At 39.3% G+C, this 26,477-nt stretch overlaps 1 protein-coding gene across 7 annotated transcripts in view; it reads right to left on the minus strand.

The window, feature by feature from the left end:
- Window positions 1-26,477, minus strand: part of MECOM (MDS1 and EVI1 complex locus) — a 551,819-nt gene that overhangs the window by 278,021 nt on the left and 247,321 nt on the right. For all 7 annotated transcript variants that reach the window (XM_036017648.1, XM_036017645.1, XM_028504501.2 and 4 more), the window contains exon 2: window positions 2,770-3,107. In XM_036017648.1, the coding sequence (XP_035873541.1) occupies window positions 2,770-3,107 (338 nt within the window). The remainder of the gene's footprint in view (window positions 1-2,769; window positions 3,108-26,477) is intronic.

The raw sequence follows: 26,477 nt of genomic DNA on the forward strand, positions 1-26,477 counted from the left end.
TAGATGGTAATGCAAGTTATCATCCAGGAAAGGCAGAGGAGGGGAACTTTGTGAAGAAAAAAGGGGCAAGGATAGTGCTGGAGTAGGGATCACGATGATTTGTTCAGTCATCATAGGCGGGGTTCCTGAAGGTGAAACATTTAGTACAGAATCTGACACACAGTAGGTACTCAGTAATTGTTTGCTGAATCTGAGTTTCCTCTGTTCACATTTATTTTCCTTCATCTAAGACCTTTACTTTTAAAATTGAAGGAGTATCAAAGGAGAGGTTAATCACAATTATCTGTCTAATCCAACAGGAGGGAAATCAGCTACAGTGGAAGGCAAATATGACACAAGAAGAATGAAACATGAGCATTCGGGAGTAGGGTGAGATGCCTTTGTAAAAGTGCCCTTGGTCATCATGATTAGATTTTGTATTAACTAGGATAAAATTCAAAAGAAAAACAAAAACCCTAGAGTCAAGAAATCAACTGCTCCTCCTGGATAACAAGTGTGCCAAAAAGCCCTTTCTCTGGTTTTGTTCATAATACATCTAGAGCAGAAAAGCCACATTCTCCAAAGTGAAGGTAACCATTAAAATGGAGAAGAAAACTACTGAATTGACAATCAACAAATTCAATCAATTGAACGAGGGAGAGAGAGAGAATGGGTGACCTTTAGCCAAAGAGGCACGGACTACTTTTAGAGGTATCTTAAATTCCAAGCAATATAAAACATTACTCAGTTTTGATGTAATGAAAAGAATCATTCTACATTTCTCAAGGTAAATATTTGCCCATCTATTTGATATCTCATTCCAAGGAGAAAAAATATAGTTATTTTTAAATTTCCTCTAAATGCAGAGTTTCCCCCAGCTTCATCCACCATTCCATAGGTATCCTGTTTAAAGAGGCACAACCCTGCATTTACCAACGCTGTAATTGCAAAATAATCTCCTTATTAAGCTTCGTTTTACTCTCAGCCTTCTGGATAATCCCAAGCAGTGCTGCACTGTCGTTTAACTCTGGAGATTTGGTAATAAAAGTTTAATGAGTTACTTATTACTAGAATGTTTATAGACATTATTTTAAGGAGAACAATCATGACGTAGAGTTCTACGCATTTGGTTTAAAATGTATTCAACTCACATATCAGTTAATGCTACGGTGAGTTTTTAAAAATCTCTTATCAATATAGGTATCTAAAGGCAATGTTGCTACACTACAGCTTTACCAGAGCTGTGGCTACAAACAGAACTAAGAAAGGATTTCTGTTTCATCATCATATCAAATCCAAATTTCAACTTTTGGCACTTCAGAATCTGAACAAGAATAGTTATGGCAGCATTTTGAACAGGTGTCACAAGGGGACACATATAAAGCAAAGGGAAAAATATTTGAAATTAAGTCCTGGTACTGCATATTGATTTCCATTTAAAAAGCTGACCAGATATTCTATTAATGATCATGAATAGTAAAAGAACATAACAAAATAAATCTAGTTTATCTAGTATCTGTCTAACTGAACTACTATAAAACCAAAGGTTAATCACATCTCTGAAAAACACTTCCTTGCCAACATAGAAATGCCTACAAGTTTTCAGATAATCAGATTTTCCAGAAATTATGATGCTGTTAATTAACCACAAAAGTTTTCAAGTTGTAAAAATAAATGGGAAGCATGTATAACTACTGAATCTGTACAAAATTATAAACTCAGAACTGAGTAACATAGTTACCTGTCCTTATGGAAATATAACTTACTTAGCTTCTGTAATCAGGCCATAACTCCTCATTCTTAGATATCGTCAGAAGGGTTCTGTGAAAAGTATGACTGAAACTACAGACTGATTTCCATATTGTTTTTTGTCGTCATTTTATGCATGAATTATTCATTAAATCAATTTAATATAAGGAATCATCACAGAATTCAGTACAGTGCTCACATTCTGGAAGCATTTAGAATCAAAGCAGGGTTATCAGGAGAGGCAAAATATATTAGAAGAACACAGAACAAAATGAACACATAAAACCAAATTAGCCACAAAGTGGAGAAAATAAATGTTTCCTCCAACCTTCCAAGCTTCCCCCAAAGGAAACAGGATAAATATACCAGGCATCAATGTTTGGCCATGCTACATGCTGCATAGATGACCATACGTAATGTTCCCAAATGTTAACTAAAAAAACCACTGTACTTTGAAGAATATAATGTGATGTGCACCCAGGATTTTTGGCCCAAACTTTCAGGAAAAAAAAACTTTCAATTTTTTAATTCAATTATTTATTTATTTATTTATTTATATCTACAAACAAAACCAATTATCATATTCTAGGCTATTGTTTTGCATACGGATATCATTATTGCTTTCTAGCATTACACTTTTAATGCATAAGCATAAATAAAAGAATTAAAAACATTTATGTAGATACAGAATTAGTACTACCCATGTATATAATGTGCATCCTTATTTTTCCCTCAAAAATTTGGGCAAAAAAAAGTGCACATTAGACAGGGCAAAATATGGCTTGTTCCCTTCGGGATGTTTTCAAGTCAGTACTGTTCTTTGACCATTCGTTATTAAGCTGCTTCTATCATGCCATATATATACACCTTTAAGCAGCACTGTGCTTCTGTCAAGAAGTGACATTGTAGGGAAGGCTCACTTTTAAAGATCTGTTGAAGATATCTGCAACACATGGAACCTGCTTTTGATGTGGCCATTTAATCTCCTTTTTTACACAACGGAACACGTGTAAATGTGTTAACTCAAAATAATAGTCTTACCTCCCATCCATAACTGGGGTCCTTCAGGTTTGACCTCTGCTCTCCCACGTAAGGCCCAAACTTTTCGCCTGCTTCAATCTTCCTTTTGGTCCATATTCCCAGTCCTGCTCCAGGCATATTTGACTCTCGAAGTTCAAACTCAGCAGGAATGGGGATATCATCTGGGATGTAGATGGGGGCTTTGTAAGGAGAGCCCTCCTTGGGGGTAAATGCTTCGCTGGATGTGGCCGGAGAGCATGGCTCTTGAATATTGAGGGAGGGCGTGATGGCTACTCCATCTGCATCTGGCATTTCTTCCAAAGGAATTTCAGGGTAGCTGCCATATACACACTCATTACCTGTGAATAAATAATAACTTCGGTGAATTCTTAGTAATGTGGAAGAAAAAAATCCCACAGCTTGCTCGAACAAAGCAGAGAAATTATTGTTCAAATATGCCTGCATTAAAATCTCTGTTGTTCACAGATGGGGGAAGGGGGGTTTTGCCTCTTTGGTATATCTACAGCGAGTCCATAAATCAAATGAGCCAAACTTCAATTGTCAATAATATTCTCATGAGCCACCTCCATCCATTATCCATCTGAGAAACAATCAACAATTTAATTATTGATCTGAATGAAGCAGAGATAAGAAATAAAACTGTGTGTACTCACAACCCCACAAACCATCCCCAGCTGGGAGCATATAGCATTTTACAATGTATTAGAAAATTGTATCGTGCAGTGGTATCTTGGCTTAAATTGGAGGAGAGTCATCAAAGATTCCAAAGGTTGCCATGTGCAACAAGGCTTAAATCTGTGTAGCAGAATTATTTATTGGAATATTAATTTATCTTTGTTATTTCTCTGTTTTTCCTTTCCCATTTCAAACACATCACCAAGCCCTTGGTATTTTCTTGCCTCAGTAACTTACACAGAGAAGAGAATTAAAGTTCCTTGAAGCTAGTGACTCCTCTGGATATTTGTAAAAGCAAAAATCATTAAGGAAATTAGGTGAGCTTTCCAGAGGGGAAAGGGAGAAGAGGGTGACTTGAGGTACACCAAAAAGAGGGGGTATTTCCTCCAGATAGAGAAAGAGAAGAGATCAGAGGGCCTCTGATTGGCACAGCCCTCTGGGGGAGATGGCAAGACCCTGGAGGGGGTAGCAGGGTAAGTAAGGAGGAGTCTGGACACTCAGCACCAGGGTTCTAAAACCCCCCGAAGCAGCACAGCCCCACACCTGAAGTAAATGAGTACACCATGTCAGACGTTAAGATCTTTATGCAACTTCTTGGGGGTTTGAAGGGAACCATAAAGAATAATGGCTAGGCTTGAATTTCCCACCAGTTCACCAGTTGAAGGGGATTTCAGCTATCTTAAAGCAAATAAACATATGTTTCTTGTCCACAAGGATTATGGACTGAGAATTATATATGACTTTTTTTGATTTATAGGCCTTCAAAGGGAAAACTAAGAAACATGGGTTAAAATTACAAGACAGATTTCAATCAGAGCTATCCAAAGGTAAAATGAGATGCCTTAAGTTACCAGTGCAGGGGTTCTAATACAGCCTAAATAACCACGAGTTACCAACATGGAAGAATCCAAGTTTCAGGTTAGTGACTAGAAAGGACTTTTAAGATCCTACCAAACTTGAAGTTCTATGAATTATTAAAGTCTCCGGAGACAGTTTATTGGGCTACAGAATAGAAAGCCTGAGTTCTAGCCCCAATTCCTTCTCTGACGCATTACAGAACTTAATTAACTGTAACACTCAATAACAGTTGTCCATCAAGTGCTGACTCCCCTTTACAGTTTTCTAAAATGCAATGAGACAGTACATGCAAAAATACCTTTAAACAAAGAGCTTCGTTCTTGATTTAAACAATGAGATAATTTCATTTAAACCAAGCATAGAACTGAACTCCTACGAGACATTCACTGCCAAAATACAAGCTCATTATCCTTCAGGTTCAGTATACCCAAAATCTTGCCCATTACCATCTGCCCTCCAATCAAGTCTCCTGCCCATTTCCATGAGCAATGCTATTTTCCCTGATTATCCATGTTCAGTATTCTAAAATAACATGGGCATTTTCTCTCTCTCATCCTCCAGTCTACTCAGTCATTAAATGTTGCCCACTCTTCTGACAAGATTTTTACTTTCATCCCATTTTTTCAGTCCACATTCCTGAATTTTTAAAAGTTTCTGTCCATTTATTTTAAGAGAGAAAGTGATGGCGAGAGATCCACTGTTCCACCCATTCATGCACTCATTGGTTGACTCTTATGTGCCGGGACCGAGGATCAAACCTGCAACCTTAGGGTATGAGGACGATGCTCTAACCTACAGAGATAGCTGGCCAGGGCCATTCCTAAATGTCAACAGTCCTCTAAATGAGTCCGCAAACCTTCAGACTCTCTCCAGAACTCCTCAACATGGAGCCTGCGGGCACACACAAATTCCTGTGATATATAGTCTCCAATAATTCCCAGTGTCCACAGGTAAAATCCAAAGTTCTTGGCCTTGGAATAAAACCTCTCATTTTAAAACCATTCTCCCTTTGTCTATGATTCTGAACACTCTTCAATAGGAGGCCCCAGGGGAGAAAAAGCCTAACCCTATTTTGTAAGCTCAGTCAGTGAAAATTTTCCCTGTGGTTCTGACTGCCCTTTACCTATCTCTGATCCTCTCCTGATCCAACTTCTAGTCATCCTCCCAGTTCCAGTCCTAACTTCTCTCCTTACCATCCCACTTAAAACAAGTGCCCCCCTTCCTTGAATTGTTACCTAATTTCTCCCCTTGGGCTAATGATCGAATTGCTGTGCATTGCTATTTAGAGTTTAATATGAATGATTCTTCTATTCCCAGCTACGAAACAGGACTTGAAGGGAAGACTCAGAACTCACTCTTCTCCAGGACTCAGAATTCTCCAAATGACCTACATAAAGGCACTTAATAAATATTTGTAAAATGGATAATTAACCTAGCAAATAATTTTATTGGACTATTAAACCAAATCAATATTTTTCTATCAAACATAGAAAATTATTTTGATCCTGAAAAGCATCGCACAACAGATTACAAACTTTTCTCCAAACACCACTTCAAAAGAAACAATTCTAATAATGCCCTAAAGAAATATTATCAGAGAAATATACCTCAGGGTCCAAACACCCTTGATAAAGTCTATCTTATTTTACCCTTCAGGGAGATTTTGCACTTCAACCAAAGAGCCAGCAAAAGTTCACCAGCACTCTTGACACAACTAAAAACATATAAAAACATCTCTCTAGAATTGTAACATTTAACTACTGCAAATGTAGAGTTACTTTACAGATCCTTAAAGGGATTTATCACCCATTGTGAAAATGCTGTTTTTCTCAAGAAATAAGTGCTGTAAATTGGAAGACACTGTGTGATCAATCTATAGACTTGTTCATTTAAGCAGCAGGAAACAAAAAGGCATCCAAACGAACAGAACTGTTTCCTCTTGTAATTATCCATTAAAGGTCAGTAAAGTTTCCCCCATTTCCTCAAAGGGTTAAATTAGTCATACTGTCAATTCCATCAAAGTCATCTCAAATCTTAAAAAAAGGATAGAGACAACCCCATCTGGGCCCTCCTACTGGCATAGCTGATCCATGACCTTTGAGTTACCCACGAACTCTCCCAATGCATGTTTTAAATGAATGCATTTGGATTTCAATTCCTGTGGAGACAAAATACGCATGTGTGCCCAGGCTGCCGCAAAGAAGAATTTGAATTTAAAGCCTGAATGCAATTCTGCTTACAATGGCAAAAAAAATCCAATTAAACCTAAAGAACAACTTATACAGGCCCAGCAAATCCGGGAGACAGACTCATGGTCTTATTCGTCCCCAGGCAAGTAGTACAGGTATATGCAAACTCCGGAGATTTGCTCTCCAGCCTCTGTTAGTCGAGCATCATCAGAATTAAATGTGAAAAGGGCTATCGTGACAAAAAAAGAAAAATAAACCTTCTGAGTTTTATGTATCAAAACATGAAACAATATTTTAATGTAATATAACATCATAAAATTTTCAACAGCAAATGCAGTTTCTCACACTGCATTATATATTTGCATAAACCAAAATACTCATGCATTCATGTGCATTACACAAGAACTATCCAAAAAAGCTGGGAAAATATTTCATCTCAATGATAAACTACCTCAATTATCATACCCTCTGTTATTGAGGGAAAAAAATGGGTAGATCCTCTCCCTGAGCTATAGGTATGGTTAAAGCACTGCTTAGATATTACATTGACAGGTTGGGCACATTTGCAATAGGTAAGTATCAAGTTATAAATGCTAATACATCAGTGGTCCATAAAGATAAATAACAACTTGTAACTGCTTGGAGCTGAGCTGCCTGCTACTAGAATTTGTTTCATGCATCCTTTAGGTGTGTTATTAACCGAGTGAGGATTGAAAGACAAGCATATTATTGAATTTTAGGCAAATGACTTGGAAAAAGCTCTTGGAAATCACCTTTTACAAATTTTAAGTGTTCTAACATCACCAGAGACCCAGCAAGAGCACACCCTTTGATTAGATTATACTTGTTTCTGTGACTCTTTGAATAACATAGGTTTCCACTTGAGGTGACTACCATTTTGAAAACAAATCGGAATCTGCGAAGAGGAAACTTCAGAAATAATACTGATGATAATAACTGCTTTCATAAATGTATCTATATTTTCTCATTGTGACACTCACAGCCCAGTGAGAAAACCATGGAGAGAAGCATAACCTTCCATTTTGCAAATCTGGAGGCTGGTTCTCAAGGATGCTAAACAGCACAGCCACAGTCAGCTGAGACTACAGCCCCAGTACACCCAGCCCTCCCTTTCACTTTTAAGCAGCTGTTTTTAAAAAGATGTTTTTAAGTTGTCATTTTTTTAATTATGGCTCTATTATATGAATAGTTTGTTTTTCTGTTTTTTCACTTGATATGTTAGTATGAACGCTTCCTTATGTTTTTAGAAATAGTTTCTGAAACCACACTTAATTGCTGCATAATATTCTATTATATGAATCCACCATAATGAAACTATTTCCATAGTATTTATTTATGTTGCTTCTAATTTTCTGATACTATAAATAGCACTAAAGGAACTTTCTTTCATATAAATATTTATATTTGTCCATTTTAATTTCCTTAGGTTAGATTTCTAAAGAAAGCTTAGTGAATATTGATAGATTGCTTTTTAGAGGTGTATACCAATTTATATTCCTACCAACCATATTGGCATTTATTATTAAGCCTTGTTTTTAAAATTCATTAACACAATGGAAAAGATTATATACCTATTCTTGTTTCAGTTCACATCTCAGTGATTAATGAAACTAAATGGTTTCGTCATTCACATTTCTTCTGCAAATCGTTCATTGTTATTGTCCATTTTAATTGGGCTTTTATTGGTCTGTTTTATTAATAATAAAGAAATTAGTCCCTTGATATAATATCTGCTACTTTCCCCAGCAAATCATTTATCATTTGGTTTTTAATGAAGTTTTTGTCCTGTAAAAATTTTAACTTGTATGGAATGAAGCTTATTTTTCCTTTGTGACTTTTATATTTTTCTTAGAAAGTCTTTACCCATCTTAAGGGGGGGAAAGGAAGATTCTCCTATATTTTCTTTGAGTTTCGTAGTTGCTTTTCTACCAGCGTTGGATTTCCAGTGATTTACTGCTGAGTGAAAAGCAGAGAAAAATGATTTCATTTATTTGAGCTCCTGTGAACGGCAGGCTAGGAAAAAAATGCCATTTCACTCGTAATTCTTTGGTTCTTATTTGCAAGGCTGGCCTAAAATGCCTTCTCTTTTTGTGGGTTTTATATAACTCACCATTTGTTTCACTTGGCCTCTCTGCCTAGTTTAACTGCAAATCTCCTGGGCAGATGCCATTCAAAATCCTGAGTTTCACCATTAATAGCAATTCAGTAACCATCATAATACTTATCACTCAGCATTATCATTAGTGATACTAATATAAATACTTCTTTCTACTCTTCACATTAGTTCACTGATAGAAAATATTTAACAACTAAACAATTTAACACTAATATTAAAAGCATAGGTGCATAGTTTGACAATAAAGCTAGGCTGATTTCTGTAGGCACTAAGTAAGAACTCAGATCTTTATACTCAGCTGTACACACATATGCATATAATACACCCATGTGCATTTGCAGTGTGTGTGTGTGTAATAGCTCACTAATCTTAAAAATAGGCTGAGACAGAAACATGGTTTGAGATCTCAGGCAGACTGGTTGAGATCATAACTACAAGAAACAACTGCCAGGAGGAGACCAGCTAGGGAATTGAACAGATTAGGTAACTTAGAAATTTAGACATTTCCCCCCATTATGTTCCTCATTGCAGTTTTGTAATAAAAACACGAGCAAACTTCAAAGGAAGCTCTGTAGTAAAGGTTAATTGCTACTAAAGGAGAGGGTGGGCCCAAGCGCCAGTCCTTTGTGCCCAACTTGCAAGCAGACAGGAAGGATTACACGTGGCTGAGAGCTGAGGATGCGTGCCCAGCTCTAGGAGGAGAGGGGCCGCTGCCAAACCTCAGGCCCCACCAGCGACCTCCTGGTAGGACGTGAGCACAGGAACACAAGTCCATGAGTCGGTGCCCGCTAATGGTGGGGCAGGGAAGGGAGGGGGAAGACATCAATTTCCTTCCCAAATTCAAACCGGACATGCTCTTCTTCCCTTGTTAGGACAATTCCAGAGCGGTTACAGCAGCCTGTTTGTGAGAAGTCAGAGGACTTCAGGAGCCAGCTCCGTGCACCAGCACCACAGCCAATAAATGCGTGCTGGGCTGGGGGGGAAAGGGTGGAGCCCAAGTAATGCCAGATGCACAAACAGAACAAAGAAGGAGGCTCTGGACTGGCCAACAGAATATTCTGTGATAATGGCCCCCAGATAATGAAATTTAAGATCCCAAAGAAAGGAAGAAAGGAAACTAGTAAAAGTAAGGAAAATGAATTTCCAGAAAACCGACTTAAACTCGCTCTGAAGGACTGTTGTAAGGGTCCAGACACACAGGCTCACACAACAGAGGCGCCTGTGGCAATGAGAAGCTGCTGAAGGACAAGGTCTTTAGTATGTGCCGCCTCTAGAGAGAGGCGAGAAGAAAATAGACCTCCATGGATCTTTTGACACCAAACTGCATTTGTAGAATCCATGTCTCTAGAGACCATTGTTTTTGTGAAATAGTCTATCAACATGGCTTAGCACATGGAATTTTTTTTAATGACCTTTTAAGCCTCCTTGCACCTCTAGTATTTGCTACTTCCTTGTACCATGCTATTCCACCTCTTCCTTATGGAACTTTTCCCCCCAGAATCTCTTGGAAGTATTTCTTGTATGGGCTATCAAGAAGTCCCAAAATGCATGGAAGAGTATGGGGAGACAAACAAGGCAGATGGCAAAGAACATCACATGACCTGAAAGTGGGGGCCTAAAAGAATGAGCAAACATTTATCTTTCTCATAGGATGTGGCACATTTCTTGCTTATTCTGTGGCTTTTAAATCTGGCTAAGTGTTTCTCTACCCTCCTAGGAATTTCACTGACATTTCACTAAACAAGTATGGTTTGGGACTTAAGCTGGTAGCTCCTCCGCTCTTGTGAAATGGTTTTGACCTCTTCCAAAAGTTCCTCATCAGAGGTGGAACTACACTTTTTAAAAATGGTTATGGGAAGAAATTTCTAGAAAGTTTGTAAAGTGTCAGTAAAGCCCTTTTGGTATCTATTTACAGAATCTAAGCCTCTAAAATAAGGGCATTAAATCTCTGAGTACTGCCCCAAGGAAAAGCATGACCTGGTTAATGTTTGGCTCATGTTGTCATTAGGGAGACATGGTCACTGATACCCACTGGAGTAACCAGGTAAGAACAGACTTATACATCAGACAGTGTTTCTTTTACATTGTAACTATGTGCCTTGACTTTCTTTTAGTAGTACAAATTTTTAAGAGACTTTTGGTACCCTTCGACCCAATGGCTTTTCTCATAAGCTTTTTATATCCCCAAAGTGATTTTCCTTCAGATTCATTTAGAGTAAAATAGAAATACCCTGAAATTATGCCGCAGCAGACTGGGTGGTGACTTCTCAGGCAGTCTGAAATGACCAGAGAACAGCCTTTCAGTATTCAAGCCATATCTACAGTAATTATTTGCCAGCGTATCTAAAAGAAGGCAGGCATTTCCTGTTGCACAGAAATGGGACACTCTTATCTAAATTACTGTTTAAACAGGTATTTAAGAAAAGACTATCACAAGCAGGAATTTACTGATGACGGAACACATTAGTTTAGGGCTGGACACATTAGTTGAGGACTAGCATTGTCAGGAAAGAAAAGCACATGAGCATCAGGAAGGTATAGAGAGTATTTTACAGCTCCCATTTGGGTAGAGATGGGGATTGTAAACCCTGCCACTTGCATTTGGGTACAGCAGGAGTGGCGTAAGCCCTGGGACGGCGGTCTGGATTCAGCAATACGTCTCCAGGGCCCAGAGTAACCTGGAGAGTCAGAGTTTGAGATTCCCTGTCCATAAAACAAGCACACTGGGCAAGTTCAGCCCCAGGTCTACTCCACCCCAGCAATCCCAGTTCTACGTAATGAAAGCCAGAGGATGGTCAAAGCTTGGTGTACCAAAAGCTTATAAAATACATTTCCTGGAAAGACACTTTGAGAATTGGTTTGGTCTCTCCCGATGTGTAACCTAGGAGAGATTGTACTCTGGCTGCCTCACTTTGCTCTAACCAGTGAAACTGGAATTTATTCCCAGTAGAGGCTTATAAAACGGGGCTGTTATTCTCGCATTAAGTAGACTGCCCTCTGGTGAGGACTGTGGTTTACGTGTGGGCAGAATGTGTGGTTTACTACCTCTAATTTGTTTATGTTGTTGATGGTGGTTTCAGAAGAAAGCTGCAGCCCTTCACATGCTAAAGAGTGACCTGATTTGCTTCCTTAAAAAAAACAACAAAGTGTTTGAAGGGGGGAAGGGGAGCATGAGGGTGCATTAATGGGCCACTGCTAATGCAGGAGCAAGTGGGATCCCTTTGACCACAGCTCTGCTCCATCCAGCTCTGCACGTGAACCGAGAGCCCCAACTTGTTTATTCTAATTACCTAAGTGTGGCTTGGTGGCTTTTGGCAGAGATCCTTCTTGCCTCCCAAGGACAGGCCAAAACTCAGAAAGCTACAAGTTAAAGGAAGGTGAGGGTGGAAGTGCATTTTGTCACAAGGAGACTGAATTCTATTATTAACTGGGTAGAACTATTCAAAACAACCCCCAAAAGGTGAAGATGGAAAAAGATGAGATTAAGCTCTCCTTTCTACCACATAGTGAACAGAGATAGGTGTAAATGGACGTTCAAATGCATCCTCGCTGCTGACTTGATGCAGACCGTTCCGTACTGCTACAAAACCAAAGCGCTTTCCTATAGCCAGAAGGCCTCCATAAAGAAAAGAAAATAATTATGCGTGTCTGGCAGAAGAGGGAGTTGTAGCAATGGCTTGCTGATAAAAAGGAATGTGAACAAGCAATAGAACACTAACCCAACCACGCTCTTGGCTTGATAAGGAGCAGAGAGAGTGCAAAAGAAAAAATTTGTATTAGAGTCTCAAAATTAGGTTTTACTTGAAAATGAACAATGGTCCTTGTTCTCACAAGGCTTGGCAACAGACAACAAGGACTTCTGATCTAAAAGTCATCCGCTGAGGAAAGTTCCTTGATTTGGCCGATGTCAGCTTAGACTTTGGCCCCACTGCAAATACAGTGTCTTCGGTGTAAAATGAATTTAGATGGTTCCAAGAAGTGCAATTTTCTTCCCCCATTCCGAGCTCTAAAGACACTCATATTGAGTTTCCCAACACTACATCACGTTAAACATAAAATCATTCAAAACCATGGGTATAGAGGGAATGTCATTGAAAACATAAAAGGGAAAATTCTTTTTTTAATTTGAGAAAACATTATACACTTTGATAAAAAAAATGTTTTCAGAAAAATATGAACAGATGTGCTATGCGTGTGTGTATACATACACTAAATAGCACTTATGATTTAAAACGGGGTAATTTCAACATTGTTAAGTGGTAACACAAGCTAGGTATTTAAGGGAATGATATAATATGACAACTTCATAGACTACCAAACTCTGTATGGTCTCTGGAAACTGTCATTATCAACATGTACAATAACTAGTAGCATTAGGTGCTCTGTGCAGTGTCCTTCACGTCCAATTGAGTCACACAGTCTCAGACACTTGACGGGCACCAGGCACTGCCTCCTAATGAGAACTGACTTTTGAAGAAAGGCGTTCAGGACCTCTTCTATATAAATTACTATCGTTTGCAGCAAGAGAGGATTATAAATGTTTGCTGGCAAAAACTAAATTTATTTACAAACTGGGTCTAATTTATTTATGGCTCCAGTACTATCAGCTTTTGTCGAAATATTTATGTTATCTGTACTTCTGTCTCACTAAACTTGATCACACTCATAAACATTTGAAAAATTATTTGCAGTTAGCAGGGTTTAAACTACCCATTATATCACCAGCTAGTGCCAGCAAACTTTTGCCCTGGTTGATAAAGTTTCCTCTGTGGAATAAATATACATTTGACTTTCAAAATCTTTGGTGGGCTCCATACAATAAGAAGTGAAGGATTAAACAGATGACCCAGACTTTACTGGTTTTGTGTGAATGCTCAACTGCATTCCTATCAAAATTCTGTGGATACACTACAAAGGTACAGTCTTTAATAGCATCGAAAGGGGAATTAGATGTTTGAAGTGTCAGGGCTATCATCTTTGCCAAAGATGCAGGTTCTCAGACTCACTCATTTCCTCATTCCAAAACACTTACCCAGCACCATGTTGTACCTGGAACCATGCAAATTGCTAAGGCTAGATACAGACATGAATCAGATAAGTTTTGTACCCTCAAGTAGCTTAGTTAGAGTTGAGTAGTGAAGACAGAGATGCAATAAACTAAGTTCAAAGATGAGGTTAGGAAGAGTGATGAGTGTAGAGAGTTGAGTATAAGGACCTGCAATTGGGCATGCCAGTCTTACAGGAACATCTAGCATCAGATCGAATAAAACTATAGGTGTATTAAACCTCTTATTTCAGCTCTTAGTGGAAATGCAGTAGTCGTTTACATTTATTTCTGAGCATCACCCAGTTCCTCACAGTAACATGAGGATCAAAACAGGGATGGTTTACTGCCACTGTTTCTAAAGCCAACAAATTCAAAAACCACATTGCCCACATTTCCATTACAAAATAAGCCATGAGAAAACTGCATGGGGAAGTAGAAGGCTTCCCAATCATGTACCTAGTACGAGTGCATTTCTGCAGGGTCTATTTCAGTGAAAAAGATGAAATGTTTTATTGTGAAGCAGGTAGGACGGCCATGATGCCCATGAATCTTACCAACCTGTAAATGGCCCAAACCACAACATCTATCTTCCAGTTTGAATTGAAAGTTGTGCCAAACAGACCAGTTCTGGTTGTGCCAAACAGAACAGATAGTTCTGGTTGACCTCAGAACAGTGCTGTATGCAGAGGGAAGGCTGGCCCGATCACTCTGGGACCTCCAATCTAAAGCTAGAGGCATCAAAGGAAATGGTAGTATCACTGATTCTGCCATCTCATGCTGGTCAAAAAATGATGGTCCTTTCCCAAATAATATCTACACATGCCTGTGATAGTCAAAGTAACTTAACCAAAAGCCAAAGTAGCAAGACAAATTTTGAGAGAAATGTATATATATAGTTTCTAAAAATCTCATAAAAAGAGCTATTTATTTATCAAGGTGCTTTGTAAAAAGGAAGATCAAAAACCCAGAGATTTGTAACTTTATATTCAGTAGCACATGCATTAAATATTTTGCTGCCCATTTATATCAACATTATATAAAATGACATTTACTGATAAATCCAGGTATTATTCTGTTCAATAGATGAAATGTCAGGGACTTTGTTTTGTGCTTTTGCTGACCATTTCGTGGTCTTTTCCCAATAAATCTTCTTTAACAAACTGCTTGTTTTATCAGGTTATAGCTGTGCTAGTTAAGTTAAATGAAATCTTTTGGCATCATGTTGCTTAAACCTCAGGATAATTGATAGAAATATCCATTTTTCATAGCACTAGAGAATCTCAAAGCTACAGGAGCAAGAAAATTATCATTTCACTCACCTAAACATCTATTGAGAGGCTTGTTGATTCAATTATATTGTGAATTAATACATGTAAACCTATGCTAACTATGATTGCTTAAGAGAAAAGGAAATGGACAGGTTTTAATTCTATCAAAAGTATACACTGTTAAAATGCAGGGGGCAGGAGAGGCACCTAGACTCCACAGACTAATTACACCATAACTTAAGCTTTGTGCTATTGTTGCTCTTGTATTTTGCTGTTTTTGTATTAATAGATTTACTTCATTTGAATTTTAATATGCATCATCACTATAAAATCTTAGCAAGACTTTTATATGCAAAGAACCATGGTGGGGGGGGGGGGTGATCACTAAGAAGAGTAAAGTGAAATTGTTGATTTCAAAGGACTTACAATCTAGCCAGAGATAAGACAAATGCCCAAGAAGAACTAACTTGTATGATATAAACCTCCATTGCATATAGTCAGGCGAATGGTACAGAAAACGAGACTACAGGAAGATGGCTAGAAATTTTACTTTTGATGAAGACAGATCATCGAAAGAATTGTGAAACAAAAGGTTATAGACTGCGGCCAAGTCTTAGCGAGGTAATGACTTTTAATTGGATTGAGTTTATCATATTTGCAGAGGTACAGCAGACACAGAAGAAAGGATTAGAGTGATTTCCACTTTCTATTATTTGGCATAATGAGAAAACAGAGGGTGGTCCACATCCCTTGTATGTATTATGAGCCATGGGAGATGCTTAACATGTCAGTTTTGGGTAGCATTGATTTCTCCTAAATAAACACATTTATTGGACATAGTTAAGTCAAAATAAGTCACCTGGAAAAAAAGGTTATAGGTCATTAATTTGCATAGTACAAAGGATTTATGAATTTTTTAAATTAACGTTCCTGGATCTCTACACCACATCAAACAGTAGGGTATATCTGCATTTTTCTTCAAAGTTTAAATAGCTTAAAGGGGAAAATGAAAATACTTGGCTAAAGAAAATCCAGCTGAGCAGACTTTCTTTCTTCTAGCTGGAAAAGAGGTACACTATATACACCTCAAGTCCAAACACACACACAAAACAAAAAAACAAAAGCCACATATACATATGTAGTGAGTCATAAAAGGATCGTTCAATGGCACATTCCAAATTCAAGTGAGTCCTAGTGGGAAAGCTTACTAAAGCATACCTCCGCCAAAACAACACTACAGGTGATGAGGGCAGCGAGTATGGGTGTCTGTTCACTGAGGAGCCCCTAGAATCCAGCAACATTTCTAGCTCGTGGTAATAATTCAATATTAGATTGTTGACTCGAAAACATCAGCCAAAGCCAGCCCAGTGTACTAGAAGTAATGAGTGGTAGGTACCTCCTTTTCCTTTTTTAAGTGGGGGGATTTTAACATAAATATGCCAAAGGCATCAAACAAATTATTCCCTCAAGCTGTTTAAGGACACAGTAACCATGTCCCACCTAAGGAAGGAAAGTGTATGTGTACCTACACATGCTGTGTACACATGCACACACACACATGCATGCATGCACACGCACACATGTCCCAAATGCTCAAGATGCTAATAGATGACTTTAAACAAATGGCATCAATTCCAAGTTTGTATCATGTCCTCCTTACATTGCAACCTCTTCAAATATGTTTGTTACAAAAGGAATAAAAATAGACAGACAAAAAATTCTCTATATGGGTAACCCATATTCTTGTCCTTTTCTTAAGACTTTTACTGAGTCCTCCAGAAAGGGAGATTCATAAATCAGTATCAAATATGGCCAACTAAACTGAACTCCAACAGCCTTTACTGCAGCACCTGCCATTATAGAATGTCAGTTTCAAGAGGGCAGGGACTCTGCCAGCTGCATCCTCAGCAACAAGTATAGTATCCACCATGTAGTATATGAAATAAGCACTTGCTAAATTAATAACTAAATGTAAGGATGGAGACGTGTGATAATGAGCCGTCCAGGAGCCCAGAGACCAGGGAGGCTATCCCAAACCAGGCTGTGCATTCAAATCTCACATGAAGGTGATTTTTAAAAATACAAGTTGGATGGCATTTCTAGACCTAGCAAGGAAGAATCCACATACTGAATAAAAGATCATCTTTCATAACCTCTCCACCTTTGTGTTCTATAGTCTCAACCCTCAACATCACAACTATGTCCAATAAATGTGTAAATTCACACATTTATTGGGCGTAGTTAAGTCAGATAATCTGCAAACCACAGACACAAGCCAATTCCCGTTTAAGCCGAAAGACTACACCTAACTAGTTATGTGAGCCTGGAAAGCCCCTTAACCTATTTGAACCTGTTTCTTTATCCATAGCTGATTTCTGTCCAATGTGGAGCCACTAGACACATGTGGCGACTGAGCATTTGAAATGTGGTGGAGAAATTGTGGTACATTGTAAGTTTATATTTATACACCAGATTTTTAAAACTTGGTACAAAAAATTACAAAATGTCTACTGATGATTTTTATATTGATTATGTACTGAAAAGATACCATTTTGAATATAATGGGTTAAATAAAAAAAGGAGGTAAACTTAATTCTACCTGTTCCTTTTTGCCTGTTTTAACTGGCTACCAAAAAATTAAAATTAGCATATGGCTCTCATTTATATTTCTGTTAGACAGCACAGTCTTTAGACATTATAACATAAAATTATAGTAAGAACCAGAAGAAATAATGCACTTGAGCATCTTTTGTAAACTTCAGAGGAAAATACAAATACTAGAAGTCATTATCATCATGATTAGAAAAGGTTCCCATGCCTCTAGGTATGAGATGACAGCTCATAAAGGTAAGTGTCTTTCAGGCGTACCTGCTGTATTCAGATGTAACAAAAGGTGATGAAATGGTCCACAAACAATTCATTCTCTACCACTCCCCTATCAATAAATCTCTCCATAAACACTTGTTGAAACCAAATGCAAAGGAAGATCAATGTGGCCAATGACAGTGGTATACAAAGATGAGCTCATTCCAGAATGCTCCCCTGCCAAGATTTCTGTAATGATACGGGAAATAGCCTGGACTTAATAAGGTTGGAGGAAGGTTTATATTTGAAAGAGGCATTATTGGCCAATGAACAATAAGTAGTATTTTATGATAGGAAATGATCAGCTTTTTCCATGATTTCAGCTCAAGATGCAAAGGAGAAGAAAAAAAGTCATGGGATTAATTTATCACTTTCTATATCTCATGGATAGGGCAGGTTAATTCACCAAATCATCCCATTCCATCGTGTCTAAAAGAGTTTGTGTCTTCAAACACCTGGCAGATGTTGAAGAACATGAAGAACTTTCTAGCTGCTCTTCCATTACTGTGGTGGAGGTGATGTACCTCCAAAACACCTCCCAGGTCTGGGCTGAGGGATGGGGGTAGAGACAGGTATTCCCAGGCTGTACATCATACATTAAACTATCTTGATAACATTTCCCAGTCTTTGAAGAAGTTCAGTAGGTAGGGAGACCGGCAAACCCACCTAGAGTTCCCTCAAAGCCTTATTCTGCAAAAGTGAGGAGTGGCCAGAGTTTCCTTGGGGGTAGAAAATTGAACTGTCCTGTGCAGTTCATTCCATACTCCTACCAGGTCATGCCTCCAGGTCTTTATGAATACTAGTTGACATGTTTACTGCAGTGTAAGGCAGTTGCTAACATTCCAGCCTTTGTTTCAAGCCTGGTATCATTTTCTTCCAGGCTGTTGATTTTGGAGTGGCTGTGTAATCCTAGTGAGCTGCTAGCAAAGAGTGATCAATCAGCACTTGGAGAGCTTCTGGTTCATCCCAATACCTGGGAGCTGCTTTGATAAACAGTGTTCTTGGAACCATGTAAAATTTATCCTTGTGAGAGGAAACACACATGGTAACGTGGCAGGTTACTGTTCTTCTTTTTTATTGATATTTATTTAACAGAATCTTTTGTTTACAATGAATCCCCACTTGCCCTAAGATGATTCTGTCCCAAACTCAAGCCACTAAAGATCCAGATACACTCACATTAATGTTTTCTCTGGGGATCTAAAAACTAGCACTCCTTTATCCATATTTGGTGGCACATTAATAATAATAATAGAAAAATTGCCTATATCCCATTTTTAAACTCTGGATAAAGAGACTGAAGATCCCCATATCACACAACTGCTTTCTTGGCTGCACATATGCTGCTAAAGAAAGCCTTATCCTGGGTCATGGAAACTGACACTCACTTTAGGAAGACTTGGGAGGATTAGGGCTCATCTATTTTTCTCTTAAAAAATGGCTACAGCTTTCTGGAGACCTCAGAAAATTCTTTTCTGATTGGTCAATATCAATTTGACCATCTTATGCCTTTAATGTATCCTATAACCTAGCCATAATAATCTGTTCTATGTCCATGAACATCCTATGGAATTTGGGTTCCCTGTGCAATTTTCTTTGGCAACCTTCTGATTCAGAATGCCCTCCCTCCCCTGTTCTCCACTCCACTAGAGCCTTGTGAGGGCCCACTTCTGTTCTGAGGGCCAGGGATGGAGCAGTGACCAAGACCGACAATGCCCTCACTTTCATAAACGTTATAGCTTGGTGGGAAGGAGAGAAAAGGAAACCAACACGTAAATGGCAACTATGAGATAGTTCTAGGTGCTCAGAAGAAAATAGAACAGTTTGAATATGGGGGTGGCTGACAACTTTAGGTAGGGAAAGCATCGTGGAGCAGGCAGCATTTAAGATTTGTACCTTTGAGGTCCAGTTCAGATGCCATCTCATGGAGCATGCTAATGGTTCCCATGCTCCATGTCCACCATGTCCCCAATCAGAGTGAACGCCTTCCTTTTGGGATTTGTGATCCCTTTTGGGATCACAGGGTGTACTGTAAAACCTATCCTTGCTCTTTATCCGGGTGCTATGACAGTTTGTTGTTTTCACATCTACTTTCCCATTTTGATTTTCAGCTACTTGAGGACAAGTGCTATGTCTCAATTGCCTTTAAATCCTCCCTCCAGTGCTGTGAATAGAGTAGGTGCTCAAATTCAAGTCACATTTAGAAAATATCATTTATGAGTTTCATTTCTAAAAGTTGCACTTCATCGCTCATCTAGCTCTGAATCTTAAGCAGAGTTCAGAGAAAGCTGTTACACACACAAGTCAATTCCACCACTGGAAAAGAACCATTTTCCAGGGGATTTGTAAACTAGGGACCATTCAAAATACTTGCTCAAGCGAAGAAAAAAGGACTCATGGACATGGACAACATGGTGGTGATTGCTGAGGAGAGGGGGGTATACGGGGACCAAATGTAATTTTTAAAAATGCAATAAAAATAATTAAAAAAAACACTTGCTCAAGCAAATGATGGTTGCCAAGTGCTCTTCTAGAGGTGGTTACAGGTTGGAAACAATGATCTCTTCCAACCAATTTCAGATAATTACCCCTCAATCCAAAAATGGAGTTCTCAAGCTTGCTGTTTGAAAGTGTCCCCCAGACTGAGGATTTCCTAGTTGAATAGAATCAGAGGGCCTTTGGGTTAGAAACCTGGAGCATTGAGCTGAATCATGTACAGCACAAGCTGGACTTCACAGTAGCCAATAAGAGTAAGCACAGAGTTTGAAAATTCTACCAGAAAGTTTTTGGGTGTTTTCCTGTCTTTATAAATCCTTTACTCTTTTATTCTGGGCTTAAAGATTGTGCTTCTCAGAGTTTTCCATCCTATAAGAGACACCTTTAAAAATAAAATAATGGCTTAAATACAAGAAACAATAAGACAAGTTTTTAAATGCCCTACCCCAAAGAATTCAAATGTTCTCACTTAGTTGGGATCCGATTCTGAAATTCCAGTTTAATAAATGAGTCCTCAAACCCCCTACCTCAACAAGGAATTCCTCCAAGTTTAGACCGAGGTAGGATAAATATGCCACATGCTATTTCAAATACCAAGAACAAGGTAGGTATTTTCCCTGCTGCTTCCCTGCCTGTAATTTGACATCCATTTTAATGATGCTTGCTTTATTGCTTGTCAGGAAAGTGAAATGGCCTGTCAATTTTACGGACTTTCTCCTACCTTTTGGATGGTTATATTACATTTTGAAATAAGTGTATAGCTTCTCCTCCCCTTTATTTTAGCCTAAATGGTGCATGTGTGGGTTTGGTGCTTGGCTGCCAGTGGAATGAAGTCATAATTTCAGGAGTCCAAGAGAATAGATCAAAATCACGCCAACACTTTCATGGATGGGTATATACTGCTAAATGGATGTTTACCCAGAAAAGCCATCATCTGGCATGCAGCATAGTGCATGTTCCTAAGCAGCTAACTCATGTATACTAAACAAATTTGGCTCGGCTGCTCCAAGGGCTGCCTTGTGGAAATTCTCAACATACATTTGTTTGATTGAGCCGTCATTCCCAGTTGATCTGCTGATGATCTGTGTCACTTTGTTTAAATGTCCTGGTGTGTTTTTTTATATATATACAGTGAAAAGCCAGTATGTTTCTGTGATGGATTAAATAGAGGTGAAATTTGAGAGTGACTCCTGTTTTTGATTCCTGTGTTCTCAGACAGGTGGGTCTGGAATGATCAAGAATGTCACATTCAAACACAGGGGAAAATATGGAGCCCTTTTGATTTAAAACACATTACTGTAAGATATATTTGCTACTGTGTTCTCCCAGTACAAGGAGCTATTTAGGATTCCCCATCTAAACAAACACCATATGGGTTCATTCTCAGCATCCCTTTCAACTGTCCAAAAACAAAGGACACAAAACTCACTGCTGGAAAATATAGTCCGAGAAAAGTGAGCAAGGCCCATTTCTGACGTATGGATTCAGAAATCAAACGCAAGGTCAGGCTAGAACGGAGGCTCCAGATCTCAAATGTCCTGGTAATGGTTCGAATGGAAACCCAACACCACAGTGCCATACCGTGTCTGAGGCACTAATCAAGTGACTGCCTGTTTGCTCCGTGGTTAAAGCACTTCCTCCAGCTAATCTTCCTAGATAGGCTCTTGGCTTTAATAACCTATGGGGTCTGCTGTTAAGTGCGGGGATCTGGGCACCGTCAGCACTGATGTCTCCACTCTGCCAAACCCCAGACAACACGTGATGCATACGCCCTCCCTCTCCTCCACTCCTGTAGACCCAGGCCTGCCATGAGCTGAGCCCCCCCTGCCTGAAAAACATATCCCTGACCCAACGTGTCCTCACACCTGAAATTTCCCCCCATTTAGCGTCATTCCTTTGGGTTAAGGCAAAACCACCTTCAGGAGTACTCATGATCATTGATGCTTTGCTCCTTTCTATATGCATTTTAAAAATTTGCGGTGTGCCACACAGACACTGCAGTTGCACTCTAGAAGCCAAATGCCTGGCCTTATTCCTGGGCTCACAGAGACACCGTCTAGTAGAGAAGAAAGTCTTTGAAATAAAATATAGGACCCGTGATCACCAAACAACGGACAGGGTGCAGAGGAGGAAGGAGTTGACTCTGAAGGCAGGGAGGGTTAGGAAGGGCTGCTCGGAGGTGGTGACACTTGAAAAGGTGTTGAAAAATAACAATGGTTTCCAAGGAATTTCCCAAGGTAAAGACAGGGGGAGAAAGGCCAATCCAAGAAAATAAAGAGCATATTGAGAGGTAAGGAAGTCTGAAACACGTTAGTATGTGTGTGAGACTAAGGGTGTCTCAGTAGTCCTGGATTCGCAGTGGGAAAGAGGGTAGACAGAGATGTGGAGAAATAGGCAGTGAGGAGCCAAACAGTCAAAAGCCTCTACACCATATCCTAGAGTTTGGCCTTTCTCCTAGAATAAATACAGAGTTAGCAAAGGATCTTAGGAAGCAGAACAGAGAGATCAGAGCTGTGTTTTGTGAGCATCACGCTGACTCAAAGGACAGGAGGAATTTAGGAAAGGTGACATGGAAGGCAAATGAACTGTCAGAGGCTACTTCCACAGTCCATGAGAGAGAATGTGATGGCTTTAAAAACAACAGTAATGGAGGACGAGAGAGATTGGGGGAGTAAAACTGAGGGAATTTAGTGAGGGAGTAGGGTGGGATAAAATAAACCCTGATGAACCAATGTGCTATAGGTCGTGAGTTAGTTTATCAGTGATGAGTCGAGTCTGCCACTGATGGAATGAGACACAAATGCGGGACGAGAAGGGAAGCCTGGGATGCTGAGCACTGACAAAGGAGCTCCGGGGCAGACAGGAGGCAACGAGAGAATTCTGGGCGCCTGGAGAATGAGGCCCCCATAGAACCGAGGGGCCTTTCCCTTGGTGGAAGGCTCCATGAGGGTCAAGAGATCAGCACGGGAGCAGGAGAAAACAATGTCATTCTTGCAAGTATAAACAGAAAAAAAAATCCAAGATAAGGCATTCAAGGATACCTTCCTTCGCTAGGTATGACAGACCCTTCAGGAATGTTAATTCCATAACCAGCCTCATTCGTTCAAATTAGTACTCTACTTTTAAGTATTGATCACCTTAAGTTTTTATACTTTAAGTTGTTCAGTGCATGTTGGCAATCCTAGCTCAGGTACTTGGCTTCAGGAAGTGCTCACTGAGTACACAACCCCTTCTTCATTCTCCTTGGGAAAGGCTCCAGAACAACTCCTCATCTCAATGGTTCGGATTGGGATTTATTAAAATCTGATCTACATGTACCTTTGTCTCCCCACTCGAGACCTTTGGGGAAAAAAAATGTAATGTTAATTCATGTAATTTATGTCAATCATTAAAATAATTTAAAAAGCCCATTAAGTGAATATGTAGAAAATCTTGCAGACCAGCATTCTCTATCCAGGCCCTCCCCCGCTCACCCCACCCCCAGAACTCCAAATCCACAGGGCGCATGAGGTGCTGGCCCAGTTCACACAGCCTCAGCCCCTGTGCCCGCCTCCGCTTAAGTGGATGATATGTTTTGTATTATGTATTTGTATATTTTCTTAGTGGGGAAAAAAAGAAAATGGAGGGGACGGAAGTTGGGATTTATTTATTATTGTTTAAAATTATTTACGATTATTTTAATTTAGGTCCAACGTCCCAGGAGTCTCATTGCAGTGGGTATAATAGATACCAATAAAATAGCATTACAGTGCACATATGTCTATTCTTCTACTTACTTTTTTACATCATATTTTCTCATAGGCACACAAAGCAAATCCTGGCAAACTGCAAATATACTTCTAGGCATTCTGCCTTGGATTTTCAATTTAAGAAATATAAAAGGAGGAAGAATGAACTAGAAGACACATTTATTTTATGGACTTATTTGCACCATCCAAAATAGAATGACATTGAACCCCCTTTTAGGAAGGGTGTGTGTTTACCCTTGGATAATCATCTAAAGTAAATAAAATAATATAAAGTAATATGAAAACAAAATAGCAGGGACTCTTAATTTACATAAGCCTGAATGATTAAGACAGATTTTTTTTTTAAAAAAAGGTTTTTCTTTGAATGGGGTCGAGGGTTACTTTTGAGATTTCGTAATTCCATTAACCCTCGGAGACAGAAAAGGGGCAAATTTAAATATATTTTCTTAACTGGCAAACATCATCAAATTGGGACTTATAAGTTCTTATAATGTGTCAATGAACCTAGACTCGACTTCCTGCCTAGTTTCCTGAGAAAAACCAAAATGGAAGATGAGTAAAAATGTACATACTTGGCTGCCAAAGTTCTTTGCTTTGGAACTGAGAGACCAAATTAGTCATTACTGAGCAATCTCACGCAGAACTCTCCAGCAGACGGGCTCTGAGATCACACTGCAATAGACGCTGTTCTATAGAACTAGACACTATCCTCCTAATAATGCTGGCGTTTCAAAACATTTTTTGAAAATAGCCAAAAAACCACATTCCTTCCTAGGTTAAAAAAAAAGAGTTTGAAAAAAGTTGTTACAGATATAGGAATATGTAATGAGGGTTTTATTGGTTATCTCCCCCCAAAACACATACACACTTACACACACTGACTCACTCACACACACACCCCATGACACAGCCTTTCCTTATTTAAAATGACAAAACCCAATTCTTTCCATAAGGAAAAGTGAACACAGAAGCAAATGATCTAGAAAGGTTTTTTTTTTAATTGTTAAAGCCTACAAATATACACAAACTCAAAATAAATTAGAAATAAACTCCAAACAAACTCAGCTAAATACAAATTAAGCTGAGGAAATAAAAAAAAATCTTTCAAAGTACTGTATAGTTACTTCCTGTTCTTAGACTGTCGCCTGCGGGGACTGCTGGCAGGGAAAGCCCCCCAAGTGCAGGCTGATCCGGGCATTAGTTCCCCTGCGGCCTCATCCGCCCCTCCCTCTGCCAGGCTTCCTGGAGCCTTGCCCTGCAGACCAGAGAGCGCCATGCGGAGAAGGGCTCTGGCCACCCCGCCGGCCTGGTATTTGGCTCCTCAGTCACCCAGCACACAAGTATGATGGATGATGATGGATCACAGCCCCACCAAAACCGTGTGAATTTCCCAAGGCCTCTGATTATTCTAATCGAGCCCCCAGAAGAAGCACAGAGCTTTACAAAAGCCTCCAAGGAAACCTCCCATTCTCCTTGTCTGCCTGACACAGGCCGTGCTAAATAAAGCAACCTGGCCCTGATACGGCCTCCCGTCTTTGACACACAGATCTGGGCCTCCATATTCATTGTTCAATGATATGATTTCGCCTTGAATACATTTTTAACAAACACTCAGAGTTATAGCACAGTGCAGTCACCACTCCAGCCTCTCCTAGGGGATGACCGTTTATGGACGCTTTTGGGTCACGGCTTTTCTAATGTTCCCTTGCTCTGCCAGACAATATGGTCAGGAGGGTTTCTTCTCTATTGTGTAGTCTCTGTCTGTCTGTCTGTCTCTGTCTCTCTGTCTCTCTCTCGTAAACCACAAAGGGCCCCCAAGAGACATAATTCTACAAGGTAAAAGCATAATTATTGAATTGTTCATACTAGATAATAATATCATGACTAGACCTAGACACATATAATAGAATTTTATATGTTGTAATAATGGAGACTATTAAAAAATAAAAGTGTTGTACTACTTAATGTAATTGAGTTGGGGGGTCTTTGGCTTCTTCAGATGGTTTTGGTGCTTTGTTTTGCCATGGAAGGTTATAACCTGTGCGACAGGCCTTGTGGAACAAGGGTGCAGTAACTGCTGTTGGCCTCTTGGAGTGTTCTAAATCAATATCTAAAGGATGAAGAATAGCACCATATATGTCTATAAAACTCTACAACCCTGCCATATTTAGAAATGTAGTTAGTGTACTTGTAAGAAAGAATACAACCTTTTGATCCTTTTTAATGTTGGCCATGATCCAGTTGCCAATGCTTGGGTCCCTCTCTCTCTCCTCACTGCATCCTCCTGGCCCAAATATCCTCCCACTTGAATTCTTAAAATCTCTAGGAACCTACATAAATAAATTAGGAAACCCTCAGTCCTACTTCTCAGTGGTGGCTCCAAAATTTCTGCATTAGAAGAGTTTATGAAATAAATCTGATTGG

This window comes from Phyllostomus discolor, chromosome 2 (assembly GCF_004126475.2).
Source record: "Phyllostomus discolor isolate MPI-MPIP mPhyDis1 chromosome 2, mPhyDis1.pri.v3, whole genome shotgun sequence".
In the NCBI taxonomy this organism is placed as follows: Eukaryota; Metazoa; Chordata; class Mammalia; order Chiroptera; family Phyllostomidae; genus Phyllostomus; species Phyllostomus discolor.